Source organism: Anguilla rostrata, chromosome 8, assembly GCF_018555375.3.
Source record: "Anguilla rostrata isolate EN2019 chromosome 8, ASM1855537v3, whole genome shotgun sequence".
Taxonomy (NCBI): domain Eukaryota; kingdom Metazoa; phylum Chordata; class Actinopteri; order Anguilliformes; family Anguillidae; genus Anguilla; species Anguilla rostrata.
The window spans coordinates 20,675,323-20,701,782 of NC_057940.1; the positions used below are offsets into that span (position 1 = coordinate 20,675,323).

The 26,460-nt window shown below is 41.9% G+C and overlaps 2 protein-coding genes across 28 annotated transcripts in view; both read right to left on the reverse strand.

Moving 5' to 3' along the window:
- Positions 1–1,714: 1,714 nt before the first annotated feature.
- LOC135260271 (obscurin-like) lies at positions 1,715–20,778 on the reverse strand. Its single transcript, XM_064345514.1, has 27 exons — positions 20,760–20,778; positions 19,537–19,677; positions 17,871–17,988; positions 17,424–17,530; positions 17,146–17,258; positions 16,519–16,687; positions 15,999–16,089; positions 15,354–15,554; positions 15,017–15,077; positions 14,603–14,680; positions 14,173–14,342; positions 13,889–13,915; positions 13,641–13,793; positions 12,912–12,957; positions 12,657–12,734; positions 9,895–12,322; positions 9,513–9,632; positions 8,965–9,075; positions 8,634–8,801; positions 7,933–8,055; positions 6,743–6,910; positions 5,891–6,008; positions 5,262–5,501; positions 4,578–4,801; positions 4,109–4,184; positions 3,408–3,557; positions 1,715–2,845 (listed from the first exon to the last, which is right to left on the reverse strand). The coding sequence occupies exons 1-27, from the start codon at positions 20,776–20,778 to the stop codon at positions 2,614–2,616; spliced, it is 5,730 nt and encodes a 1,909-aa protein (XP_064201584.1). The 3' UTR covers positions 1,715–2,613.
- Positions 20,502–26,460, reverse strand: part of obscnb (obscurin, cytoskeletal calmodulin and titin-interacting RhoGEF b) — a 112,388-nt gene continuing 106,429 nt past the window's right edge. For all 27 annotated transcript variants that reach the window (XM_064346971.1, XM_064346986.1, XM_064346985.1 and 24 more), the window contains 2 exons: positions 25,557–25,599; positions 20,502–24,324 (listed from right to left, as the gene is read on the reverse strand). In XM_064346971.1, coding sequence (XP_064203041.1) covers positions 23,064–24,324; positions 25,557–25,599 — 1,304 coding nt within the window. In that variant the 3' untranslated portion in view covers positions 20,502–23,063. The remainder of the gene's footprint in view (positions 24,325–25,556; positions 25,600–26,460) is intronic.

A 26,460-nucleotide genomic window follows, 5' to 3' on the forward strand; every position in this document is an offset into this window, starting at 1 on the left:
ATTCCAGAATCCCAACATTCCGTCACACAGCTGGTCCACCAGTCCACTACACGTCCCATCCCCTGCTCCCATCCTAGCTGACCCACCTTCCCCCTACTCCTCCATCCTGAAGAGTTTTACTGGGAATCTTATGTATCCCACATCCAGGTTAGCATTTAACATGTGCTGTACATCCATGTTACCATTTCCGCCAGATGCGTTACAGACAATAGCGGAGGTTTTCTTTTACTGCAGATGGGGAAATTGGTAAAATGGCACACTCCTGTTGAACTTTTAAGTTGTGTTTTCACTCTCCTTTGCCTGTCACATTGTAAGTTTTACGGTAAGCATTGAGCATTGTCCAGACTAGCTGAAAAACGTGGAATGCAGTCACAAATGAAGAGTCCAAACCGATGGTGTAAGGGTAGTGTATCATGTAGGTCTTTCTGTATGAGGTTTACAGTGGTTTACAGTGGACGCTCGCGCCTTGGGCTGAGCCCATGTGCCTGGTTTATGTGGCACACCAAGCGTGTTTGTAAAAGCAGAATTTCTTTTGTAACTCTTTGGAGGTCAGTGCAGATCAAGGGGTTAATCTCATCTTCAGCATTGGCTGCACACCATGGCTTTTCTCCAAACAAAGTAGAGCTTAGGTTTCAGCCTACAACAGCCAAGAGCCCACGCAAAGACGCACCCTCGTTCAGAACACTCAAAATCACAGAAGAAGCAGATGCAACACCGACCCATTGCCCTCAATTCCCCAGGAAATTGGTCATGGGTGATGTCCATAATGAAAGAGTCATGAATAGGTTTTTCTTTATTTTTATTAATGGAGATGAAATTCTCAGTTGTGTATATTTACTTCATCAGTGTATATTTACTAGTGTAGGCGTGGCAGCTATGAGTTGCAACTTCAGGTTGCTGAATTTTTCATTGTTTCTGACTTTTTATTTTTATTTGTTGTGCTCTTTGATCATAATCTAGATCATTGTTTTACAGATGTTGTCATACTTTGCTTTACTTGGATACTGCAAGTTATAAGGCAGGCTGAAAAGTTTTTTTCTTTCTTTCTTCCATTTACTTGTTCATTTGGAAGACCTATCCTCCATGTTTTATAGAAAGACCATTACTTGTTAAAGAGTGATTGTAATAATCTGTTGTGTTATAATAGGAGGTCATAGTAAGTATATTTTGAAGAGTGTTATCCCCTTGAAATGTAGGTCAGATGATAATTATGATTACATATCAATGCCTGTTTATGAAATACCCATTAATGTTCCCAGCTTTAGACATGATCCAAGCAAGCAGCCAATCTGTCAGATTTTTGTTGTCTTTTAAGTTGTACATTCATAGACATTTTATTTTGTACATTTGTTCTTTTTTTAACTATTTTTTTAGGTTTAAAAAACTGATTTTTGAGAATGTGCACCCCAAGGACATATCAAAGCTTAGTCTTATTCTACACTCATAAAAAATGGTTTCAATACAAAGGAAAGATATATAAACTGAACTCTTTCACAGGGCTGATTTCACATGTGGAACATAGACAGGCAGATGATCCCTGCAACATTAACTTTGAACCAAGAACACAAGACATCTGCACGACTTGAAATATGGGATGTTAAATACCACTAGCAGAGAAATGGTAAAATCTTGCAAATCTGCGTACATAGGATTGCAGACTGTATTCTCAGTTCATGGTTTGTCAACTAGGAAAATAAAGCAGTCGGACAAAATGCTGAGATAATAATGTATTTGATAGATCTGACAATAGGAGCTGCTATAATGTACAACTAATATTCTCAAAATACCAAGCTTCGCAAGAGCAAACTGACTTTCCCAATATTAGCATTTCCTCAAACTGTCTGAAATCATTCCTTAGAATAAACTGCTTTGCTCTGAAAATAAGTTATTGAATATGTTACTGCTGCTTAATGGCTGCCACTCTAGCGTTAATTTAACATTTTGTTGGCGTTTATTTAACATCCCTACTTAAAATGCATGCGCATAAGAAGTATCTATAGAAAGTGCACTTGGGTTCTATGGTTGCGGAAGTGAACCGTCCTTTAACCAGTTGTCGAGTTGCAAGTGTGTTTTTGTAACATGTTTTTGTATGTCATCGTACTAGTACAATAAAAAGTAACATGCACCACTGTGTAAGCATGTTGTCATTTGTTTCACACTTGACAAACATTGCTATGATTGTTAGTTATTTTTAAGATGTACAGTGTCCGCAAACTGGATGCCAAGTTTTTTTTTTGAAGTACTGGCCTTAAACATTGATATCCAGGTGAAACAAAAAAATGAAATGCAATGAGACTATTTCTCACTGAAAAAAAATAGTCAAAGTTTTTGTTTTTTAGCTGAATTTTATATTGAATTTGCACTGCATTCTCAAATAAATAAACCCGCATAACTGCATAATACTGTGTACAGCAACACAACTTAAACTTCTGATTTAACAGCAAGAAAACTGGATGCAATGCACTGATACTTCAATGTTCATTGCTATTTGAAGAGCATCTGTGAAGTCCCTCTAATATTGAGGCCAGTGGCGAGAAAATGAGTGGTACTTTATTCTTGCATCACTATAACAACTTTGGACCTCTTAAAAAAAATAAAAGAAATAAATAAAATTTAAAAGGTGCAATCTGAATGCCTGCGGTGTGAGGATGGGAATCGGGCCTGCGGCTGGGTGTGCCGTGCCTCCAGTTCGGCATGGGCGTGCCAGCGTCGCAGCTCGCGTTCCTGCAGGTAGGCTCGCAGTTTGTCTGTGGTGAAGCACACCACGGCATCGCGGTACTTGGAGGGCTGACGCGCCCCCTGTATCCACGGCATCTGGAGGCACTCGGCAGCTGAAGGCCTTGACCTGTGAACACAGGAAGATTTACCCTGACTGCGGCTCATCACCGGGATGCAGGTGTGAATGACTCCCCGTGGCCCTCCTAGATTCACTTCACAGAGGAAAAAGACACGCAAGCTCGTAATGGGTGATAAATGTGACATTGCAGTGAGAAATTCAGCAGTAACAATTCAAAAGGCATCTGAACATGTTTTGAATGACCACATGAATCTCGTTAGTTTAACATTACGACCTTGAGGCTGAGGCTGCATTCACTTTTGGAAACTGCACTGCTTTGAAGCGCTGCTGATTCATATATGGCAGCTGCTTTTGAAAAAAACATTTTATAGTCTATACAGTATATTATGGAACTGGACAGGATGATAATCTTTTCTGTAGCTGCATGTGATTTGCCAATTTCACAAACATTGAATTTGAAGATGCACACAAACTGTCAATGTTCAATCAATGGCTAAAGTCAGGGTTACTCAGCAGAGAGCAAATGGTCATTCATTCCATGCATTGTATTTCTAAATGGCACAAAGAATGAGCTAGTGATAAAAGGACATGATGTTCTCACTGTACTCACTGCGGTTTGGTGTTCAATGCCCTCTTCATGAAGTTGAGGGCTCCCTCAGATAAGCCAGAATAGCACCTCCCAAACTGCAGTTTGCCCTTTTTCATACTGTGTTCCCGCTCACAGTGGCTCTCAGTGTGAAAGGGTTCATCTGCGCTTAACCTGTAGATTGGAGAGTGACATGTTCATGAAGGACAGCCTCACTGAGGCTTTAAGGTAGTGATACTTAAGGTCAGCAGTACTGCTGGTTTTCTCTACTGCCTGCTAGTCAATAGTCAAAGAATATCACTGTTTTCCCAGAGATTACACTCACCTGCTGTGTCAGGTTTAAATCAGTCCTTGAATAGTGGGAGTAATGAAAATCAGTACTATTAAAAGGACCACATTTGAGTATCCCTGCCTTAAGGGATTAAACTATAAGTGAACTAAAAAAATATATATATATATATAATATATCCCCACCATCACCCTCAATGTGTGAAGAAGGAATCACCAGACAATTTTTCAACAGCTTCTAAGGACACCCTGCTCGTGGTCTAAATGTGATGCCTTGGCTACAGGTCCCCACCTGTATCGATGGAGTCACATGGTAGTCCAAACTTAAGGAGTACACAGCATAAGGCATATACACTGCACTGCACAGTTTCAGTTATTCATAGGATTTGTATATGCATTTATTATTGTTAATTCCAGGACATTTATAGCCTACTCACATTATAAATGCCAAAACTCCAATGGCCCAGATATCTGTTTCTGGGCCCACGCCTTGTCCCTCCAGAACTTCAGGAGCTTTGGGAATGTCAGTAGACAGTATATTAGTAGCAGTCTTCACAAAATCGAATGTCAAAATCAAATGCTGTGTGTAATACTGCAGTCTTTGCAATTGATCTGCTAAGCTTGGGTGAGAGTGAAATATAATAGCTGCAGCTCACCCATTAAGCAAATAATATTCAAGCATGCATAGCGTTCTATAGAAACATGTTAGATAGGACTGGCTACTTAAAAGAAATACAACTATGGCTGTAAAAGACTTCAGTGGCACAGCAAGAAGGTCAATTCCTGGGGCAGGTTTCTCCTAATGAAGTGCAGCGGTTATGTGAAAAGCCATGGAAATTTGTTTAATGCATTTCTAATAACGTGCCACACTGAAAGAGGAGGATGCAAGTTTTGAGAGACCGCCACCTTTGCTCTCTGAAATTTCCAGCAAGCGTTCGGTGAAGACGGGCTGGCCCGGGGTGAAGACATGTGCCGAGCCCAGGTCCACCACCTTCAGCACACTCTGCTCGGTTACCAGGATGTTGTCGGACTTGAGGTCCAGGTGTGCAACTCTCCTGCGGTGCATGTAGTTTGCGACGCTGAGGATCTGCTGCAAGAATGCCTGCACGTGCATCTCACCGTACAGGTCTCTGTGTAAGAACAGTGGACAGTCAGATGGTGATCATGGTGACAAGGTATTAGTTTAAAACTAACCTGGTTGATACATTGAAGTATATATATATATATATATATATATATATATATATGTGTGGATTTTGGCGACTTCTATAAGAAAATACAAATTATATCAAAATTCCTTCATCAGTGCTGAGTCAAGAGATGTTGGCTTAATTATAGACAGGTGGACAGGCAAACAGCGAATGGCATAGGGATGAGAATACTACAGTCTTGACCAAAAGTTTTCAGCCAAATTCTGGTAAAAATACTGCTGGTGATCCCTTCAACAGGATAATCTATCTCCAGTAAACATTAAAATCTGCCACAATATGCGAAATCAGACGTAAACATTGGGTGTTATAATACTGATTGAAGGTTTAGCATATACATATTGAGTGAGTATTAGCAGCCTTCAGACAGACAGAAGCTTGCCTCTCTGCTAAATGATGGAACAAGTCCTGGCCTTGGCACAGCTCCAGGATCAGGACCAGGTAGCGGGGTGTTATGAAGGCCACCTGCAGCTGCACCAGGTGAGCATGATTCAGCCTCCTCAGCAGCTGGTATTCCCTCAGGGCCCACTGGCGCCACTTTGGCTTGAATGGTGTGATCTTGCCAGCCAATAGCTGCCCACTCTGATCTTCCCGACACTGCTTCACCACGCTGAAGCGCCCCCTGGTGAAAGACCAAAGGAAAGGCTCACATCATAAGACACTTCATTAACTACCATTACTATGTGTTACATACCTTAATGCCTACAGATCTTATATGACCAATACAAAATATAACACAAATGCAATAGGCTGACCTGCAATTTAATTTTTGACACATCTTTTAATTATCAAGGAATCAATACCCAAATTAGCATTGTTTTTACCACTAGTCTCAGAAAAACTGAGGGAAAGAATGAAGAGATTCTTTAAGTATTATTATCTGAGTTTCAGTTATAGGATGATAACCATTTGAATAATCTGAGGGTTTCCAATATGTAGGAAATATACATACATTAGTGGTTGAAGAAAGCTGCGTATTTGTTTGTTGGTGTGTTACTTGGGGCTCTGTACCTGTTGATCTCAGAGAGGAAACTGTAGGTTTTGTGTAGGGTAGATAAGGAGAACTGAATCTGCCCTGTAAGCCCCAAGGACCCAGTGGACTCTGTGTAGATGAGAGGAGCTAGAAGGTCTGAGAGAGAGAGAGACCATATCAAAATGACAGTGGCTTCGTAAAATCATTAAGAATCTGTGAGGTGGGGATTTTATATTATGCTTCAGTTTTTAGAACATTGTTTCACATACATTATTTCACATTTTGAATGATACATAGGGTAAAAAAAACAAAACATTTTATTCAGCCTTCCAACTGTCTTATATTTCTCTACTGGTCTCCTGGTGGACAGATGGTGGCAAGGTACCTAGGTGAATGGGCTACAATAGGCTGCACACACTGGCTATATATACCTTAAAGGCATACTATGCAGCATGTTTAGCATTGCTGTGGTCCTGTGTTTACAATCAAATTAATCTCCTCCATCTTCAACCTTGCCCACTCACCTCCAAGTACCAGACTTTGGCCATCTAGCTAGGCTACCAAACGTAGCTAGCTGGATAGCTAGAGGTAACGTTATTTACAGGTCCAACAGGTTCCAAGGTTGACTGTGGTTTTTTAATTAGCCCTGTCGGCTCGTCATTTCACTTCGCTGTGCTTCTTCACCTCAGCCATTGCAGAAGCTGCAATGCTCTGCAGAAACCTGCTCCCACCACACAGGCTCTGTAGCCACACCCTCCCCTTCCCAAACAGAAAAGAGCATCACGCCCAGAAAAATTCTGCATAGTATACCTTTAAATTAACCATGATACGCAATGTATGTCAAACACCAGCTTTTTTCTGAAATAGAGCAGAAGATGGTCATTCCTTGCCTTGCTGCTCAGCTCTGATAGTGATGGGGACAGAGGGCTCACTGAAAGACCCTTTGCCAGCTCTGTTCAGACAGGCCACCCTGAACTGATACTGTGCCACTTTGCTCAGGTTACTAGCTGTGTAGTAACTGTCTGCCATGCCCTCAGCCAGCAGTCTCCACTCCCTACCTGAAAGAGCCCAGAAACAGAAGGACACAAATGGATAAACCGGTTGGAAAACAGCATACAGGCTATACAATTTTCAGCTGCAAACATATGTGTATGCCTACTTTATAACAGAACGTTATAATCCATATAGTTATTTCAGAATTTCTGAAATAATTTCATTTGGCAGAAAAAACTGACAGAAAACATCTTGGTGCTGACCTCTAACATTTGAAAAATGCTTTCTGCATGCCACTCCAATCACAATGTCAGAGTACCTATTTGGAGGTACTACTACGTCATATAACTGTCAATCAAGATATCCAGCCAGAAAATTGTTGCTGCGCACAAATTTGTTCATATACTTTTTAATATGATGGAACACTGCCAGCTCCTGATTGGCTATATTGGTTTCCCCTCAATGTTTTCAAACTGAAGAAACATGGCGGCCTGTTCATAAACTCTCATATTCCACCTAAACAGACTACTAAAACGTTTCTGAAAACATTTGAGGCGAGAAATATTCCATATAATTGCTGAATCTTGATTCATATTTGATCTGCGACACCTTGTTTGACAGTTTGACCCACGTTTCATGAGCCAAGCACAGCTGTGGTGCACAAATTCATTTGCATAGAGAATACTTTATGTAAATGAAAGGGACACACCTATTCCACCCATCCAGGACGCATTTCTCAAAAATGTGTAGTAGGCAAAGCCACGCTGAAACAGTTACTCTTTAAATACGGTTCTCCACCATCTATCACATACAATAATAATGCTAGTCTTTATTTGTGTGTACTCCCTCACACAGTTCTCCTACCCATGGCACAAATCAGTACATTGGTCAAATAGTCTATATAATCTGTAAAAAAATTTAAAAAAAACACTGTCTTGGGAGGATGCGCACACACAGGGAGCATTAATGTTTCTGCATCTGTGCAAATTTTATAAATAATAATAATTTTAATAATGCTCTTGCTTATATTTGACAATGACGTTTAACGAGCTGAGCAATTCTACACGTTCTGTTCCCATGCTCTTACCATCCCTGCTGTACTCAATGCAATAGCTGAGTTCTGTGATGGACTCTACTGGCCTCCACACCAACAACACTTCATCCCCCTGCAGTTGGTACACCTGCAGGCCTGTTGGGCAGGTGGGCAGCTCTGGATACAAAAAACAATACAGATGGCTCAGGATAAAAGGCTCTGTTTTTTCCAAACCAGTGTAGCTGTCAGTCCAAAACCTTGACTTGTTGATCAAAATTGAATGAGGAATTATTTTCTCGAAGGGTTAGGAAGAAAACTTTAACAGTTATTCGGAGGCTGAATAAAACTGATACTGCACTCTAAACATGGCCTGGTTGGATAGATAGATACTAGAAGATGTGTATGACAAAGCTCTGAGCATTCATTCTGGGTGGAATAGCATAATACCCTAATTATGTTAGTTCATAATGCTACATACAGCACTATATCCTGATGCCACGCATTGCAGCTAGTGTGGTACTTAAGGTAATGTTGTACGTTTGTGCAATGACACGTCCTTGCGATGATAACAACTCAACTGTTATTGCTCCTTGCCTTACCTTTATGTATGGGCATTGTAAGTCCCTCTTAATACCTGCTAAATGACTAAATGTTGTAAGGTCAACATTAGGCATTGTTCATTGGGCTCCTGAGCCCTCAAAGCATGGTGTCACCAAGCTCTGTCTAAGGGAATTGCATAGCTGCAGAGGCTGTACCAGACACAATGAGAGTGCAGGAGGTGGAGGCCTGCCCCATGGCATTGCTGGCCACACAACGATAACTCCCCAGGTCTTCCTCTTTGGCAGAGTAGATAGTCAGGGACAGGAACTCCTTGTGCGTCACAGCTAGCCTAATCTGGTCGGAGGTCTTCAGTCTCCTCGCCTCTGTGTCAGAGTAGAGGCAGAATTGGTCACCAGGAAGCAATTGAATCAATACAATGGTCATACTTGGAGCAGAAACATAGCAGTCGCTTTTGTATTGTATTATTATTCGAATGTATTGTTGCATTGACACTAATAGGACTGCTTCTCCATTGGCTGGAATCACCTTTATACCATCGTACATCTGGAGAAGGGTGTCCAGAGAGTCGACACCACAGTGTAACCTCTTGACCCAAGGACACTGCCTGGTCTGCCAGCTCCTCCAGGAACACTGGACCTGGAACATCAGGACAGGGGTATTCAGAGGGGTGCACATGATGAACACAAGGGTCTTGTCTCAGCGCTTGTTCACATTTTAATACAATCATTTGAATTGCCTAAAACCTTACCCTATATATCTGTAATTTCGGTTTTATATGGACATTTTCTTTCATGCATGGTTTTTATATTTGAAATAGGTTGAAATAACATAAGTATTTAAGGACGAACACTTGTCACAAGAGAGATACGTTGTCTACTATATTGTACATGTTAAACTGACATAGCCATTTTACTTATTTACATAAATAAAAATACAATATTCATAAATGTACATATTCAGCAAATGACTGTGTAAAAAAATAGATTAGTGCATAGTCCTCTGATTTCAGATTATGATTTTCTTCTACAGTTTAGTCCGTCTTCAATATAGCACAACTCAAGTGATGTTCTCGCCTTTACTCCTCTTGAACCCTGGAAATTTGAAGGAGAAGAGTCCAGGTGACCTTTTAGGTGAGACTGCAGGTGCTTCAGGTGATTTACAAGGAAAAGGCGGGGAACTCTTCATCCCAACACCTGTGTACCGGAAGCCAGGAAAACATAATCAATTTGACGAACGCTATAAATCATTAAAGTGCTAAAAATAATATTACTGCTGAACAGAAATGGGAATTGCAAAGTCATGAATTGAACTTGAAAAGGAAAATATTCCACATATTATTCTCTACTCTTGCTACAAAGCTAAAATAAGCTAAACTAAGCTTATATTTACATAAGATTCTCTTTTTAAGAACCAGTGATACTGCTGAGAACATAAACTAATTTTTGCATTTCTTACCCATGGCTTGGACAGGCTCACTGTCTTTCTTGTCCTCTTTACTGGTCTGCCTGCCCAACAGAGACTTGGAGAAGCAGGAAACGGATGCTCTCACCCTCTTGGTGATGGACAGGTCTGGATTCTTTAGCTGCTCTTGTTGCTGCTGCAGGGAATCACTGGAATCCCCTTCAGAGGCCTGCCTTTTTGCAACCCTCTCTACTGGTGAGGATGACTGGCTTGTCCATGAATGTTGACGGAAAAATCCCATAATTCTTCCAGATTTTCCAGGGAGGGTTTTAGTCTCAAGTGATGGTGTCGAAGGGTATCTCTGGAGCTCTGCCTCAATGTCTATGCTGCCTCTGTGAAGGACTTTTAATGAACCAGATCTAGCTAGGAACTCACCTTCCTCCACTGGGATTCTGCTATCAGACCATCCAGAGTTTTCAGTTGTCGTCATCTGGCCGTGGTCGTCATATGTGTGTATCTCCTCCAGAAGGTTCTTGAGCTCCAGATCAGATTCGTTGTCCTCACAGCTCTCCGGGTGCATGTAGGGTGATGCTTTTCCAGAGGAACTCTCAAGCATGGTTCCTTCAAGGACCTCAAATGTTTCATCAGAGAACGTCATGATGCCAGGGTGGGCTTCTGCCCCACCACACACCTCTTTTATATCTCGGTCATGTAAATTTGTGGCAGAGCTAAAAACATAACCATATGATTCCTTGTCTTCAAGAAGGCCTGGATAAACCTCTTCTGCTGGGTCCACCATCTCATAATCATCTTCTGAACATGAAGGTTTGCCCTCAGGTTCTGGGACAAAACACTGGACTTTTGCAACAGAGTCACAAAGCTCCTCATCTTGAGGGGCACAAAGGAAGAGCTCTTGGAAGGAATCTGCCCGTTTGATTGAAATTTCAGCAGGGATTTCCACTGTGTCCCGCTTCTTGGAAGAGGGTGATTTAAAACCACAGGCATCCTCCAAAGCAGACATGCCACATACTGCACTATGGGCCCTTTCTACTAGCTCTGGAACAAGCAAAGCCAAATCACTTGGTTTACTTATGACTTCATCTGATCTCACTCTGTGAATCTTTGGAAAGTGAGCTCTATTCTCCAAATCTAATGTCACTATAGCCTCGAAGGACAGATCCATGCTTCTAGGTCTCTCAAGCAAGCTTATGGTGTAGTTTGAAGCCAGCGACTCAGAGACGTCCTGCACAACAGAAACTGGCATTGTAGAATCCACAAATATGGGTCTCAAAACTGAGTGGTCTTTTGTGTCTTTCCACAATTCAGTATTTACAGAACCATCAACCCTCTCTGCAGGACATGCAGATGAAGTAATTCCTTTAATGTCTTCTGAAAGGCAAAGAGAATCACTTGCAATGCACTCTGACACAGCAGCTTCAATACTGTCATCTGATGTGGGCTGAGGCACCTCAGCAACCTCATCAGTAGTAAACTCAGAAGAATAGTCTTTGGCTTTTTCAAAGTATGGGACTTTTAGCACCTCCTGGGTTTCCATAACAGTATCAGCTGACTGTGCCATGCTCTCAGAAAAGGCATCTGGGACTTTGTCTTTTTTGTCCTGTCCCAGAACCTCCTGAGAGCTAAAGGCATCATTTTCATCCTCATCTTCCCCCAACTCTCTCAGCTCAGATGTGGATGTGGCCCTTCTTGAATACTCATCCAGGGACCTGCTCCTCCGCTGCCTTTGTGCATTAGAACAGGCAATGGGGCCACTGTCAAAGGAGCAGGACTTGGTTAATGGCACAGAAGATTGGGATGAACCCCTTCTCTGGCTCCCGCCTTCGTCCTCCTCTGCACTGTCCTCCATGTGCTCCAGAAGGGGCTCACCAAGTCTGCTGGAGAAACCGGACCTGAGGCACACCCGGCTGCGCTCCATTCTCTTCGTACGTTTCTTCTGACGTAGCAAGATCCGGCGGGCGGACAGAGGAGACAGCTCCTCAGAGCTACTATAGAAGGTGCTCTTGATCAGACTCTCTCTGGGGACACGCCCCCCAGTGGAGCCCTCATCCTCTGTGCCCTGCGATGAGGTGCTATCCCCTCGTGTTAGCTGACCAATGGGCCACTCTGCTGTGAGCGCCCCCCTCTGGCTGTCCTGCTCTGATGTGTCCTCCCTCCATGTCGCCTCCACTTTAGTCTGTCTTTCCTTACTGGGTATCTCTAAAGCAATTATTCCATCAGGTGGCTCTGGGTCCTGGTCCTCAGCTTCCAAATGCCTATTCTCTCTGCCCTCATTCAAGATGAACAGGGGGGTGGCCCACTCATCTACCTCATCATATTCGGAGGAGGAGCCACTGCTGATGGAGGAGCTTTCCTGGCTCTGTTTGGTTGAGGGGCCAGCCAGTGAGGTGTCTTGGGGTGGGGCTGCCAGCAGGTCTGCAATTGTTTGCAGCTTCATTGCTGAACCATAACAGATTTGAGATCGCTGTAGGGACACAGAGTACAGTAGAAATGAACTTACTAACAGTTCAAGCAGTTCAAATATCTGGGTATTCATTCACTCAAACTTGTTCTTCAAAAAGCATATCAAAAAGACGTGTAGCAATGTTAATGTCAACCTAAGGAATTTCGTATCAGACGTCAACTGCCTCTATCTGCTTTCTGTACACTCATGATCTTTTCGCACCTATCATATTGCATTACACACTGGTCTCAAGCAGGAATGACCACACTTAAACCAGTATATGCAATTCATAAACAAACCTTGAAATGCGCTATATCTTTTCACCTAACACGTTTCTTGTCTGAAGTTAATTTACCTGTTGTTTGCTTCTTGAAATAAAAAATGTCAAGTTCTTTGTACTGATATCAGCAGATTCCTGATCTGCCTGTGTCCCCTAGAAGAAGAAAAACAAAGAACAATATAGCACCAGTTTTACCAAGGAGAAAAACAATGTAACATAATTGGGTTCACTTTGGTCACACCAACAGTTAAGGACCCACACAGAAACAAGAAAATGTATTTTTTCCATTCATTTTATTTTTTCTGAAAAGGTGATATCCTCAAACCTTACCCGAAGCCATTCATGCCTCAAGCATTCAGCAGCAGTTGGTCGCAAACTGAGAATGGGGAAAAGAATCACGAAGATTTCAGTTCAGAACTCAATCCTGCCCAAACCAGAAAGGAGCAACGCATGTGTAGACATGGCTATTATAAAGCTTGTGAAAGGATCAGTCCATAAAGTCACTTTTCATGAACGCAGCCTGGTCCATACAACCTGGTCATTGCAGGTTGGCATCTGGGCTACATCAATAGCTGACCATGATCAGGTACGGGAAGCAACTGATTTTGTTCAGGTGAGGGTAGGGTATGTTTAAATTGGTCAGAGTTCCTCTTATAAGCTCTAAATTATCTCCTACCAAAGGCATGCCATCTAGAGGCTACCAGTTCTCATCAGTCACATACAGCTCTCCAAAAGTTTATGCCAGTTCTCCTGTAGTATTGTGTAGCCTGTAGTGGTCCAAATGAGTTACTGTGGTGAATCAACAGTTATGTGAATAGCAATTCAAAATCTTTTAAAACTTATTTAAAAATAAATAAACACACACAACATAATCATGAGTTACATGGGTGAATCTTCCATGAATTGTGCATGAAGATAAAATCATGACTTTTAACATATCAGGAGAAAGACTACACATTTCTTGACTGTATAACATCAAATATAAAACAGAATATTCGACCAATTCAGTAGGCTCACAAAAGACTTTTCAAGCGGAATGTCCCTCACATCAACACTCACTTCGGCTCTGGCTGTAACAGTCTGTGCAGGAAGTCCTGGGCTGGGCGACTCCTGGATGTGACATCAGGGGAGTCCCAGGACACGTTTCCATCACGCACACTCAAAAGGGTAGCACGGTCACTCTCTCCAGAGAACGGGCAGTGGCAGGTCAGACTGTCAGAGGAAAGTACTGCTGTTCATGCACTGAGAAACCAAATCAGTTATCACATTATATTAATAAATTACATATACAAAGCAGCAGGACTCACCATAGATATGACAAAACACCAAGAGACCTGACAAAGTGGGAAAAAATAAGCAGTTTCTAACAGATTATGATAAGGCAGCAGAGAAAACCCCTCTGTGTTCTTAAAAATGCAATAATTTATTTGTATTTTGATTAATAATGATAGTATCAATAATTTAACAAACTACAAAAATTTCAATAAAATGTGGTAATTTTGGATATAATCAATAAATATTCTGACTGTGTGAGCATGTGTGTTATGTGACTGTGTGTCTACTTTTGTGCACAGGACAACTCTCTATTTACCAGATATCTGTTGCCTTTGTAACTGGAGCCTGGCACACAATTTCAGGAGCCACAAACTCTGGAGTACCAAATTTACTGTACTGGTATCTTGAAGGGTCTATCTTCTGGGAGAATCCAAAATCACAGATCTTCACTTCCTCTTTCTCCAGTGTCATGAGGATATTAGTAGGCTGGGATTTATCAAAGATAAAAAAAGGAGTGAAATGATCTTTGGATCCATAAAGCGCACTGAAATATCTATAGCTGAGAAACAAAATTACCAGAATTCACAAATTATCCCAACTGCAGAATCATTTAATCACCAGCCTGATAGATTTGTTGGTTGCGTCTTATTCCCTTTTTCTTTTGTTCTCAGACTAAATGGTCATCTGATACGAGCAGAGGGAAACAACCCCAAAAATGTCCCTCAAGCAGAGAATGGAGAACTTACATTAATATCCAGATGGAGAATGTGCAGCCTGTGAATATACTCAATGCCCTCTGAGACTTGCTGAATGTACATCCCCATCTGACAACAACAAAACAACAGAATAGGTACCATCATAAAATCAGTCTTCATAATACAATAATACCTCAAAAACATGACGACCCATACAATTAATTAATTAATTAATTAATTAATGTGGGGGAGAGGCACTGCAAAAAAACCATATAAATGTCCATTAATAAAATCAAGAAAACAATATAAACGTGCATTAATGTCCTGCACAAGATGCACCTCCCTTAAAATACAGTAACACTCAATTTTCAATAGGAAAAAAAAGGTTCAGATAGAAGACCCGGCAACAGCAATATGAATCAAACATGACTGAGGAAAGTGTAAAAAAAACCCGTCTAATCTCACCTCTCTCTCTTTTACAGTGACCTTGGATAATAAATGGTCGAGTAGGCCGTGGCTGGAGCAGCTAGCGGTGATGTTAAGGAAAGGTGTGAATCATCACATTTGTCTTCTGCTCTTTGAACCCACACAGAACTGGTCCTGGGAGGGACAGCTTTAACAGTTGTCTTTAAGCAACCACATTACTCACTTGCCCAACGTCCAGGTCACAATAGGGTGCAGAGGTCTACAGTCTTACTGCATGGATCAAATTCTGATTGTTATGCTGTCAGAATGGCTGATGTTGTGATAAATTACTGTAGATTAAAGGCCTGTTACAGGCCTGGCTCTACAAGCAGGATACAGCTCGGTGAGCAGCACCAGAGTCTGCTGGGAACGGAAGCTGTCCAGCAAACCTGCCACTCTGGGGTGGGTGATTCGGGCGAGCAGGTCCCTCTCTTCAAATGCCCTTCTCCGGCTGCCTTTCTTCAGGGGAAGGAACTTTGCTGCGTGACTCTCGCCGCTCTCTCGACTCGTCACGCACTTCACAATCCCAAATGAGCCCCTGGAGAAAGGGGGGGGTGGGGTGGTATGTGTGGCTGATACCTGAGCTCCTCTGGGCTAGGGGGTGGGTAAACTTCACAGATATTTGACTTGCGGAAATGGCTGAGGTATGTCGAAATTCAACTCAATTAAATAACCAAAACGGGCGTACAAGGAACTGCTGGGCACGAGGTTCAGTGGCACAAATAGAGCGATGGATTCATGGAAAAGTTAACAGGTAAATTTAACACATCAATTAAAAATGCTTAATGTTTAGATTTTTAATCTCACAACTCCAATTTCCATCAAGCATGTATTTTGTTATTTAAATAGCCAGGTAACCCTGCAAATGTCTGCTGTGACAAATAATGGAGACAGTTGATCAGCAAAGGATATTTGTATGGCTTACAATTGTTGCTATGTGAATGTTAAGTGTGCTGTGTTAAGTGACTGAGACGCCAGTTACCTCCCTATTTCCTCATGGATCTCATATAGTGACTGCAGGCTCCTCCTCTGCCTCTTCATCACCGTACTGTACACCGCCCACTCCCCAAAGCCTGTCAGTTAGGGATCGCTATTAGTATCTACTCACAGGAACACCTTCCCCTCACTCCCATGCACCTATTGCTGCGCTTACAATATTATTGCAAAATCACCCCGGATATGGTTGTGTAACAATCTGATATAGACTAAAACCATGGCAACTAGGAGTATGGCTACATCTACTATTTTTACTACTATTTTTATGAAAAAAAAGCCATTTTTAAAGACTGCTTATCATGAATAGTCAAGGTATACCATATACAACTGGTGACAATTCCAAGTCTAATATGTAAATGAAACAGTAACTGAGGACTACGGATAAAATGGGTCACTTAGAACTTGTGAACAAAATTTTCAGAAATAATCTCCATTGTCCCTAATTTCTGCGCTGAGTGCGTATGATACCACAAATCAGAATGACCATTAGCCAGATTGGTTCTCACCTCTCTCTACTGTGAGCACGGCGCTGCAGGAGGCCTCTCCGTCCGCGTTCCTGGCAGTACAGGTGTACATGCCACTGTCTGCGCTCCCGGTGTTGACGAGAGTGAGGGAGAAGTGCGGGCTGTTCTCTGTCAGCTTCACACGCTTGCTGGCTGACAACGGCTTCCCATCCTCCAAGCACAATGCACCAAACCACACAGTCACACAGCTCAGCGCAGAGGCAAATAGCGATACATTAAAATGGACATAGTACAAAAAAACCCAGAGGAAAGGAATGCTATTTGATACACATGAGGGTGGTGGCATCTATTCATTAAACTTGTGATATCTAAGGCATATGTGCAATAACTATACATGGTGAATACAGAATACGAATTAAGGTCTACTATTACTGTCATTAGACATGGTGAAAGAGCCTGTCATGTTATAGAAAAAAAGCCACCAGGTTGCAAATTTACTGTTCATCAGTGAATAGCGTTATTTCGATTCCAAAATTTTGACTGGTACCGATATCAGCTTTGGTACCTCCATATCAATACAAAATTGGGTATTTTCAAATTTTTGTAAACTTTTTAGTATACCGCGCAACCCAATCAGTGAGGGACGATATACAGGCGCACTGAGTGTACCTTGCACCAGGAGACCTCGGGAGCAGGGAACCCTGTGATGTGCGCAACAAAGGCAGCTGCATCTCCTCTCTCCACCCTCTGGTCCTCTATAGGCTTATGAATGGAGGGCGGGCCTAGACAGGGGGCAATAAGCTCCTTCTCAGCATATTTTGGGTGAACACTGACAGCCTCATATCCATTTCTACATTATAAAAGTAGCAAGCTTCCGCCTACTCCCGAACAATCATTATGAACCAGTGACATCATGCACTCAAGCAAATTTACACACAGAGGCCTACCAGTGATGACAGATTCCTCCATGGTGTTGCTGAAAACCTCGCTTTTGATTTCAGGTATCTCGTCCCTTCTGTCACTCCTATTTGTTTCCTGTGCACTCGAGTCAGATCTTGAAAGGACAGCACAACCACAAAAGAGAATTAAATCAGCAAGTAGCCAAGCAACAGCCATTTGCAGCCCCGTTAGTCCACAAGAAAACAAGTGTAAAACCTTCAAGGCAAGATGCTTTGTGAATTAAAAAGGGATAAATTCAAACAGCCTATATTCTGATTGGATTCTGATTTTTCATTTAATTTTAAATTAGCAGATGGCTACAAAGTGCTTGAGATATTTATTATGTCTTTCATTACAACCCACATCTCATACAAATATTCGCAAGTGTGATTAAAATGAAAAAAGAAAAAAGCTATGAAAAACTACAAAAGCCTGGCTCCCACTGGGAGACTGACCGTGTTGCAGGATCTGAGTACACGGATTGGAAAACCCTCTTGCAGAAAGCAGCGGGGTTGAAGTCAATTTGGTACCACTTCCTGACTGGGACACTCGACATGCTCCCTGGGCTCAGATCTGCAAGCAAATTGCACAGGAGTCACAGGAGTCCTCTTAGCTCGCTGAGGGATTACTATTTAGCGATAGGAGCAGCAGTTTGTGATAGGCACCTCTAAGGGCTGGATTATTTCCTGCACTATAGATAATTTTCGCCCAATTCAATCACAGTAATAAACCCAACACAATATTCACATAATGAAAAATCATCCAAAATACCAACACAGCATCCATAATCGCAAAAAAAGGATGTGCAAATGAAACTGAAATTTGCAGTACAAAGGATTCTTGAAATTACAAAAAGTCACAAGAAAGTTAAGCAGACAATAGCCAGTTTATAACTAGGGACTAGAGTGCCCCAAACCCAAGGGAACTAAAACACTTAAGAGCACTCCAGAACATTGATCAGATTCATTAAATACGGGAATACACCACAAAAAGACTGTGTGGACATGAAGAGCAGATTAAACTCTTTGGGTTTCTTCTGGAAGGGTTATCACTTTCACTTTTGTGTGCTAGAAAACATGTCACAGCTAGGCAGACTACAAACAACTTTGCAGGTGAGATCCATAGCTACTGTAACTACTAACTACCTGTTGCTACAGACAAAACCGGAGGACTGTTAGCAGTTTAGTGAGTGATCATGCTGCACAATAAAGTGTTGGCTGAAATCATTCTTATAATAGCAGATAATGCCTTTCTACTGAAGAGCAGCCAACAGCAAAATGTGAGAGAAAACTGTGAGTACTAATAAATGTTATCTTAAAATATCGGTGCAAAACTTTTTGGTTCAATGAACAATTCAAGTGTGTTCTTTTATGATTCAATCTAATCTCCTCAAATTACAATTCCAATTCTGCCTCTTGTCTTGTTACACAGGGAGCATTGTAACTAAAGCAATGCTCACCTCTGATGCATCAGCCAATGACTATTTTACAATCACTATTACAGGAGAGGAGGAGCTAGTGCTGATTGAGGCAGAGGTGAATCTCTTGCTGATAACAACTGCTAGCCTTAGGTTGCCTGGCTGGGAGTTACTAATCTAGTCATAATGCGACAAACAACATCAACTTAATCTTACCCATCATGTGGTGGAAGAAGTCCAGTATTATTCTAACACTGTGAATTTCCAGGCATGGTAAATGACATAACCCAGGCTTGACCTTGAACGCAAACTTGTGGAGACTAAGCCATTTGAGAGACCTCCTAATTAGCTGATCGAGATACTCCCTGAATAAATGTGTGGATTTGACACATTTGCGAGACAACTTAAATAATTTCCGAGAGAAATGTTGTTTTTCTGGCTGTAAGTCATTTTGAAATACATTTGTAACCACAATTACTTCTACATATTTATAAGTAATAACAATTCAACCAAACCAATTGAGGCCAGTTGAAACAAACAGCAGCAAACAGTGGTCCTTAAGGGTGGGACCTACCTTTGTGATTTGTGTTCATTCCTTTAATTAGGAAAGTTTTATTCCTCACAATGGACAATATTGTGGCCTAAGCTTACTCTGAGATCACCAACACTGATCACCTACAATGTCTATGTACATGGCTACCCACCATGTTCTGGGGTGCTGGAGACGCCTATATCCTGGGTGGGCCTGGGGGTATGAGAGGCCACCTCCTCTGTTGGGATCACCTCAGGGCTGCCGGAGGTCAGCACCTCCTCCCTGGTGGGCTCCTTTCTGGGCCCTGCGCCTCCTGCAGACACACAGGTTTACAGCACAGAGGACCCGTCTCCTGGTGACCTCATAGGGATAACACAGGCTTCAAAAACAGAGTGGGAAATTCACTACATACACCGGGAGTAGTGAGGTAAAGAACCATGGAGCTGCAAATATTACTGTGGACTATTTAACAGGAACCCTCGTGTAGTCCTGAATGAACACTGTAACTGTGTGCACTATCTGAACTAAAGGAAATGTGTCCCCAAGTAACCATAGGAATGATCAAGCAACAGGCCAGGTACATATATCAGAAGCATATATCATACACATCAAAGGAATTAATTGAAATAAAAATGACACAGATATTAAAGTCTATATAAAATATAAAGCATAATATATTATTCCCTTATCAAATTAGCCTAAAGTAATAGAACAACTTCACTGCAATGGACACTAATGATTACCGTCATTAAAAGCAACAATTTAACACATAGCATTATTGAATAATATCACATAAAATTTTGTGTGTGTGTTTCTGTACAATATTACTATCAATAGAAAATGTAGTATTGCCTGCAGGATTTCTAATGAGGAAGGCACTATCATTTTATTTTTTAGATTTAACACAGCTGAAAATATATTACAATACACATTCATGCTACAAATATTCTGGTTACCTAGACATTTATCAATGCTTAAGATGTAGAGGGATCTAGTGATGGATCATAAAGGATGAAATGAGTGTTTATTCATATGCAAAGCAGGAATGAACTGTATGCAAAATATACAGAATCAAAATATTGCTGTAATGGAACTTATTTCTGATGCTTTTCTGGAGAAAAAGAAGAGGAAAACTCCTTTGATTTTTCAGGTGCAAGATATTTATTAAATTCAGAACAAAAGCTTTAAACTTGACACACACTTGGAATACCTCAAACACGGCTATCAACTATAATTTTGAATATAAACATTAGCAGGGATTCCAAACACAATTGTGCATTTTTGTGTTAGAGCTCCATCACCTAAATCAATCGTTGTATGATTCAATGTATTTTTTACAGGACATTTCACATAACTTCATCCATTATCAATAAAACAAAGGCAAACATTACTTACTGTCCTCTGCATCATTCATTATGAAACAATGTATAATAAATCCAGACTTCACGCACATCTTGTCTAAGTGGAGATTTGCAACGCCTTTTGTGATGCTAATGCCTACATCTTAAAATCCATTTAGATCACCACCAGGTTCAGTGGTTTACTGTGCATGGCATACCTAAATAAATCCCTGGTGTAAAACCAGACCATGTGCTTAAGAGGAACTATCACTGAGAGGAAAAAAACAACAACAAAAAAATCTTGAAATGCAGAGAATGGCCAATGAAGAATACCTCTTATTTGTTTCCCATTTTAAAATTAAAGTATTGCACTTTGGGATTGCCGGTTATATGTGGCTCCCTAGTCTCCCTTTTTGAAAGGGGCATTGACTGTCCTTGTTATTCAGGGATGCAATTTTAATCGTTGTTTTGTCTGAAAGGAACACATACAGTTGAATGTGAATACATGAACACAAAAAGACAACCATTAAAGTCACAACCCTGGATACGTAGCAGTCAAACCCCCTTCAAAAGGAAGACTTCAGATCCAGAACAAGCCCCATAGTGCAGTGCCCCACACTGTTTGAAAACTAAAGGCCTCAAACATTTATAATGCAAATGGAAAAGTAAACAATTTTGAAATCGGCATCAAAGGAGAGATATTTTTAATTTACCATTCTTTGGATTTTGAGCATGTTATTTCTTTTCCAGTGGAGGTTCTCTTAAATAACATGTACCATGATAATACTGCACAAGACAAGAAGCCTTGCATTCTGATAGAAATAAATGCACCAGGATAAATACACAAGCAGTTTCCTCAAATAAATTATGTCATGCTGTCTCTCTCTTGGTAGTTCTTCCACTTCTTTCTTTGTTTTATATTATTAAATACTTTCCAAAAGCATCCACTGTAAATATTTTCAGATGGGAGGAGCCCACCTTGTCCAAACTGTAGAAATTCAAAAGTTTAAAGATCTAACTAGAAAATATGGTAGTCTACAGAATCAATTCATCAGTGCAAGAATAAACTGTGACATGGCCTGGTTGCGTGCAATTGATGTCATTAAATAACTTGAACTGAACACAGACGGTTCATGTCTCAAGCCAAAGGGCTCGGTCACTCCGTACTACAAGTGAAAGAATTAGAGGTATCAGTGTTCTGAAATGGCAAAAAAAAACAACATTGCCAAATTAGGTGTAATAAGTACACTTTTGTACTACACATGAGGTGATTCAGAAACCTAACACTGAGATTCCATGGAGAAAGACATTTTATTCAGTGAATGTATGACTAAATTAAATATCAGTAGTAGGATTGTGTCGATCTTCATATGCTACACTTCAGTTAAACCAACATAACAGCTTTTGATACAATATTTGTATCAGAAGGCAATACTCTGAAACAACACCAAGAGCCTTTGACAATCCTGTTTCAAACATTTTTTTCTTTAAGCTAGAACAATACCCTCAACAGTTTGGTCTTTGCACCATCTAGATAAAGTGTGTCTTACTGCCCGCACTGAAGAGTATTGTTCTTGACAATCTTAGCAAACATTTTCAAAAAACAAACTTACATACTTAGAACAACTTGGTGCCCAAAACACAAGGTTTTTATTCTTTCATCTTTTTTATAAATATGTAAGAAAAACATACGTTTGCAATTTGCCTTTGTTTAGCCTCATCTGGAAGGATACTGTGTACACAATACCTTCAACTTTACAAACATCTCTTAGCATGACTTTGCTTTATCCTGCTTTTTTCAAACCTTTCCGTGATTCTGAGGTACAACTGTTACCGCTTGATTGAGCAAACGGATAACATTTTGAGAATATAACGTCAGTATTTTTTTTTAGCATTTTTACAGTATGTATATTTATGTATGTGCGCTCAAAAATGAGGCAGACACACACTGGGGTAGACTTGATTGATTTCAAAGCAACTATGATTGATGCTTTTTTCTCACAAGCGTCTGATGTTGCAAACATATTATTGTGCTGTTAAAATTGTATAAGATATAACTTTCATTGTACACCTTTTGACCTACAGTTAAAAGAAGAAAAATAAATGAAGAGGAGGAATTGGCCAAATCTAATCTCCAGCTTCTTTGCATCAATATGGAATGATCTGCAACTTACAGTAAATAAAAGCTCTGCATATGCCTTTACAATTTAAGTAGAATTTACAGAAATGTTCCCATTTAAGACTAAAAGGGCTATTTCAGGTCTCTTTCTGGTTGGATTTGTTATATGTTTTTTTTTTTTTATTAATTTTTTTTTTTTACATACAAGGCAGTAGATAATTTTATTTCCAAGTTTGCTGTTTATGGCTTTGATGGTTGGTACTTGTCCTTCTTGTTGATATGCAGAGTGACTGATTCTCCCACTGGCGCGTAGCTGAAGGTGCGGGCTGACACTTCTGTTTTGAAGCTCTGCTGCCCGCCTTCTGTGCTTCTTTGAACCTCCAGGCTGTACGACGGCTTGACCTCAAGCTTGGCCTGGCTCTCGCAGGACAAGGTGGCAGTGGCAGCCTCTGCTGGCCGGCAGCGGGAGTGGACTCCGCTCAAGCGTATGGGGACCTGTCGCTCACCTCTGGGATGGGTTGAGGAGGCAAATAGGCTGCTGGAGAGGTGCTCCTTGAAGCGGCTGAAGAACCCGGGTCGGGGTTTAGGGGCAACTGGCCGGCCCAGGTTCAGTAGCACCGGCTTGCCAACGGTAGGCTCGTTGATCTCCCTCTGCAGGACAGCGATCTCGCAGGGCTTGTCAGCCACGGAGCGGCCAGTGTGCTCGGGGCACTTGTATGTCTCCCCTTCACCCGGGACGTAGTCTTCGAGGTCCTCCAAGGTCAGAGCTCGGCCCTCCCTTGTCAAAATCTTCAGGTCTCTGCTGTCCAGGTCATCATCCTCAAGCTCTTCGATAATGACCACTTCCTCCTCTGGCCAGTCTAACTCTTCCCTGTCCACGGGGGTGACCACCTGCTCCGGTTCCCCGGAGTTAGACACTGCTGGACTTTGGAAGCTGAAGACGAGAGTCTGGCCAACAGCAGCCGTCGTGGATGAGACAGCTTCTCTCAGATGGATGCCGGTCGCCACCTCCGCTGCGTCCTCTGGTGTATCCTCAGGCTCTTCCAAGGTCACATACTCATCTTCCCAAGACAAAGGTTGAACTTCGCTGAAGCAGTCTGCCCGAGCGGAGGCTCCAGCATCGGCCTGCTCCACTAGCTTGTTGTTGGAGTTGTTGGTGTTGGGGTCGTCCCGGCGCGACCTCCTGGGTGAGACTCCGGCCCTCCTGGGCAGCTTGGGAGACTTGTTGACCTTGTACTCGATTATTTCCTCCACCTCCACCCACTTGGGTTTCTTCTCCCCGAGCCTGATGGTTGTACCCGTCGCCCCTGCCGCCTCTGTCACGTACAACGTGGGGACGATGGGCTTCTTTGCTGCTTCCTGGTAGGAGCGGGAGGCGGGTCGCCTCTGCCTGGAGCCTGCCCCTGAGGGCTCAGGGGTGGGGGTCCTCGAGGGGGACAGCCCCGGGGACATGCGGTGCTTCATTCGAGTGTTCTTCACCACTGTGGTTATAGTTTCTTCTCTGATGGTGGACAAAGCATACAAGGTTTGAGAATAAGACCACATGGGGGTACCACAGGGGAGTTCCGCACTGCTGCATGACATGCCGTCTCCAAACCGAGTGAGTGGTGTGTTAGTGTGCGAGAAGTCCAAGCTCACACAAATGAAGATAAAAAAACCACCTGTACATATCGCCATGCTGTAAGAAGGGTGTATCTTTTACAGACTCTTTTAGGTCAGATAACTGGCCACTCAGTGCAGAAAGCGTTAACCCTTCAGATCCAGTTCATCTTGATGCTTTTTCTGCAGATGCTTTGGGGCGGTACAAATCTTACAGTCTGCCAAGCATTGACTCCACAAAGCAGTCGCCCCCAAATATTCATTTACACCTAATCTTCAATAAAAGCGACCACACAGTCACAAAAAATGACTCGTGATCAGCTCAAAGGCTGTATGCATTTGCATGACTAGTTGCATAAAAGAAATGTGTGCATCACTAAGGTCTTGCAAAACAAGAACCCATAAAGATTCCCCCTCTGAAGCCGAGGCATGGTGGCAGAAAAACAATCGTTAATACTGCTATTAGTGGCAAAACTGTTATTGCGTTGTAGAATTGTGTGCAGTGGAATCCAGTAATACTATAATTCAATACTGTAATAATTCATTACATTTATTTGCTGACTGAAAGAATACCTTAAAGATATATGTTTATGAAGATGAAGATCAACTCAGAAAGTGAGAAAAATAATGAAGGCGCCTTTGCAACATGAAGAATATCTGCATTTATTTGGTCCTTTAAGGCCTGCTTTGAAGCAAAAAGCCTGAAGTGTCCGTCATATGGGAATCCACAATGAAGGAGAAGAAGACACATGAGCAGAGATTCAAGTCCTGTGCTCTTCGCGGTATCTGTGTCTGATTCAGGTACTCCGGACCAGTATGTACAAGTCCAGAATTTTTTTAAAATCATTTCAATGAAATTAAAGCCAATAAGTTCAAAATTGAGTTCATAATGCATCTACATTAAAATGACAGCCACAGTATGCTACCCTTTGGTAATTATCTGGAAGGTGGTCTCTCATTATACATCTGTATGTGAAATGTGCAGAATTATCGTTCAGCTGCAGCCACAGGAAGGGCCGCTTGATTTAGTGCAAATGAGTGCTTCTGCGGTGGCGTGGATGGGTTAGCCAGGCATGCACATGTGAGACAGGGGAGGACACACAGCCATGCACTTAACAGATCGGTGACACTTACATGATGATGGTTTTCTTTGGCACTTTAGTCTCCTGCTCTGTGACTACAAGGAAGACAGGATGGAAAGCATGGGGTTAGAGATAATGTAAGCGCTTGAAATGATTAACCAACCTGCAGAGAGCTTCTCAAAAACACTGATCCCAGGTCTGTCGTTTCTCCTGCTCGCTGAATGGGCGAATGGGCTCCGTGCAAAGAGGAACTGCGCAAAGACGAGGCTACGTTTTGAGACCAGCGCTGCGCCAGACCGGCCCTCCCTGTCGCCTAGTGATGTGCGCCTGCCCGAGTTCAACTATAAATGGTCAGTGTGTGACTTCACCGTGTCCATGGTCCATATGGCGCTAATGTGCATGAGTCACGTATGCTCTTACACCGTTGCAGTGTTCCGTGAACATTACGCAAACTGTGTGAAAGTGGTGTGTTATCTAGAATGTTACTCAGGATATTTTGGTAAAAGAGTGCATGAGACTGTGGAGACATACAGGTACTGTAGTTAGAACGTGTCCATGTGAGAAAGATGAGTTATGTGAGAAACAGTGTGGTAGGCACAACAGACAAAAACCCAGGGTCTATAATGATGACTGGTGCTGTACTTCAGTAAAAATCAGGAATCAGTCTGTTCTGCTTGAATCCAATCAAAATATCTTATTGTCACCAGTGTATGCCGTTTTATACTTTGGAAGTTATCTCAGCTTTAACTAAAAACTGACGCAAATTAGAGCTGAACTGCTCCCATAACTACTTAAACAAATTTTCGTTTTATCCAGAGGTGGAAAGTCCAGAGGTCAGAAAGTAAAGGTCTTACCATGTGTTTATACCACCAATGAACCCAGCCAGCTGATTTCACTAATTACTATAGTTACCTCCTGGCTGAAGAACTGTGCTAATCAGGAAATACAGGTGATTG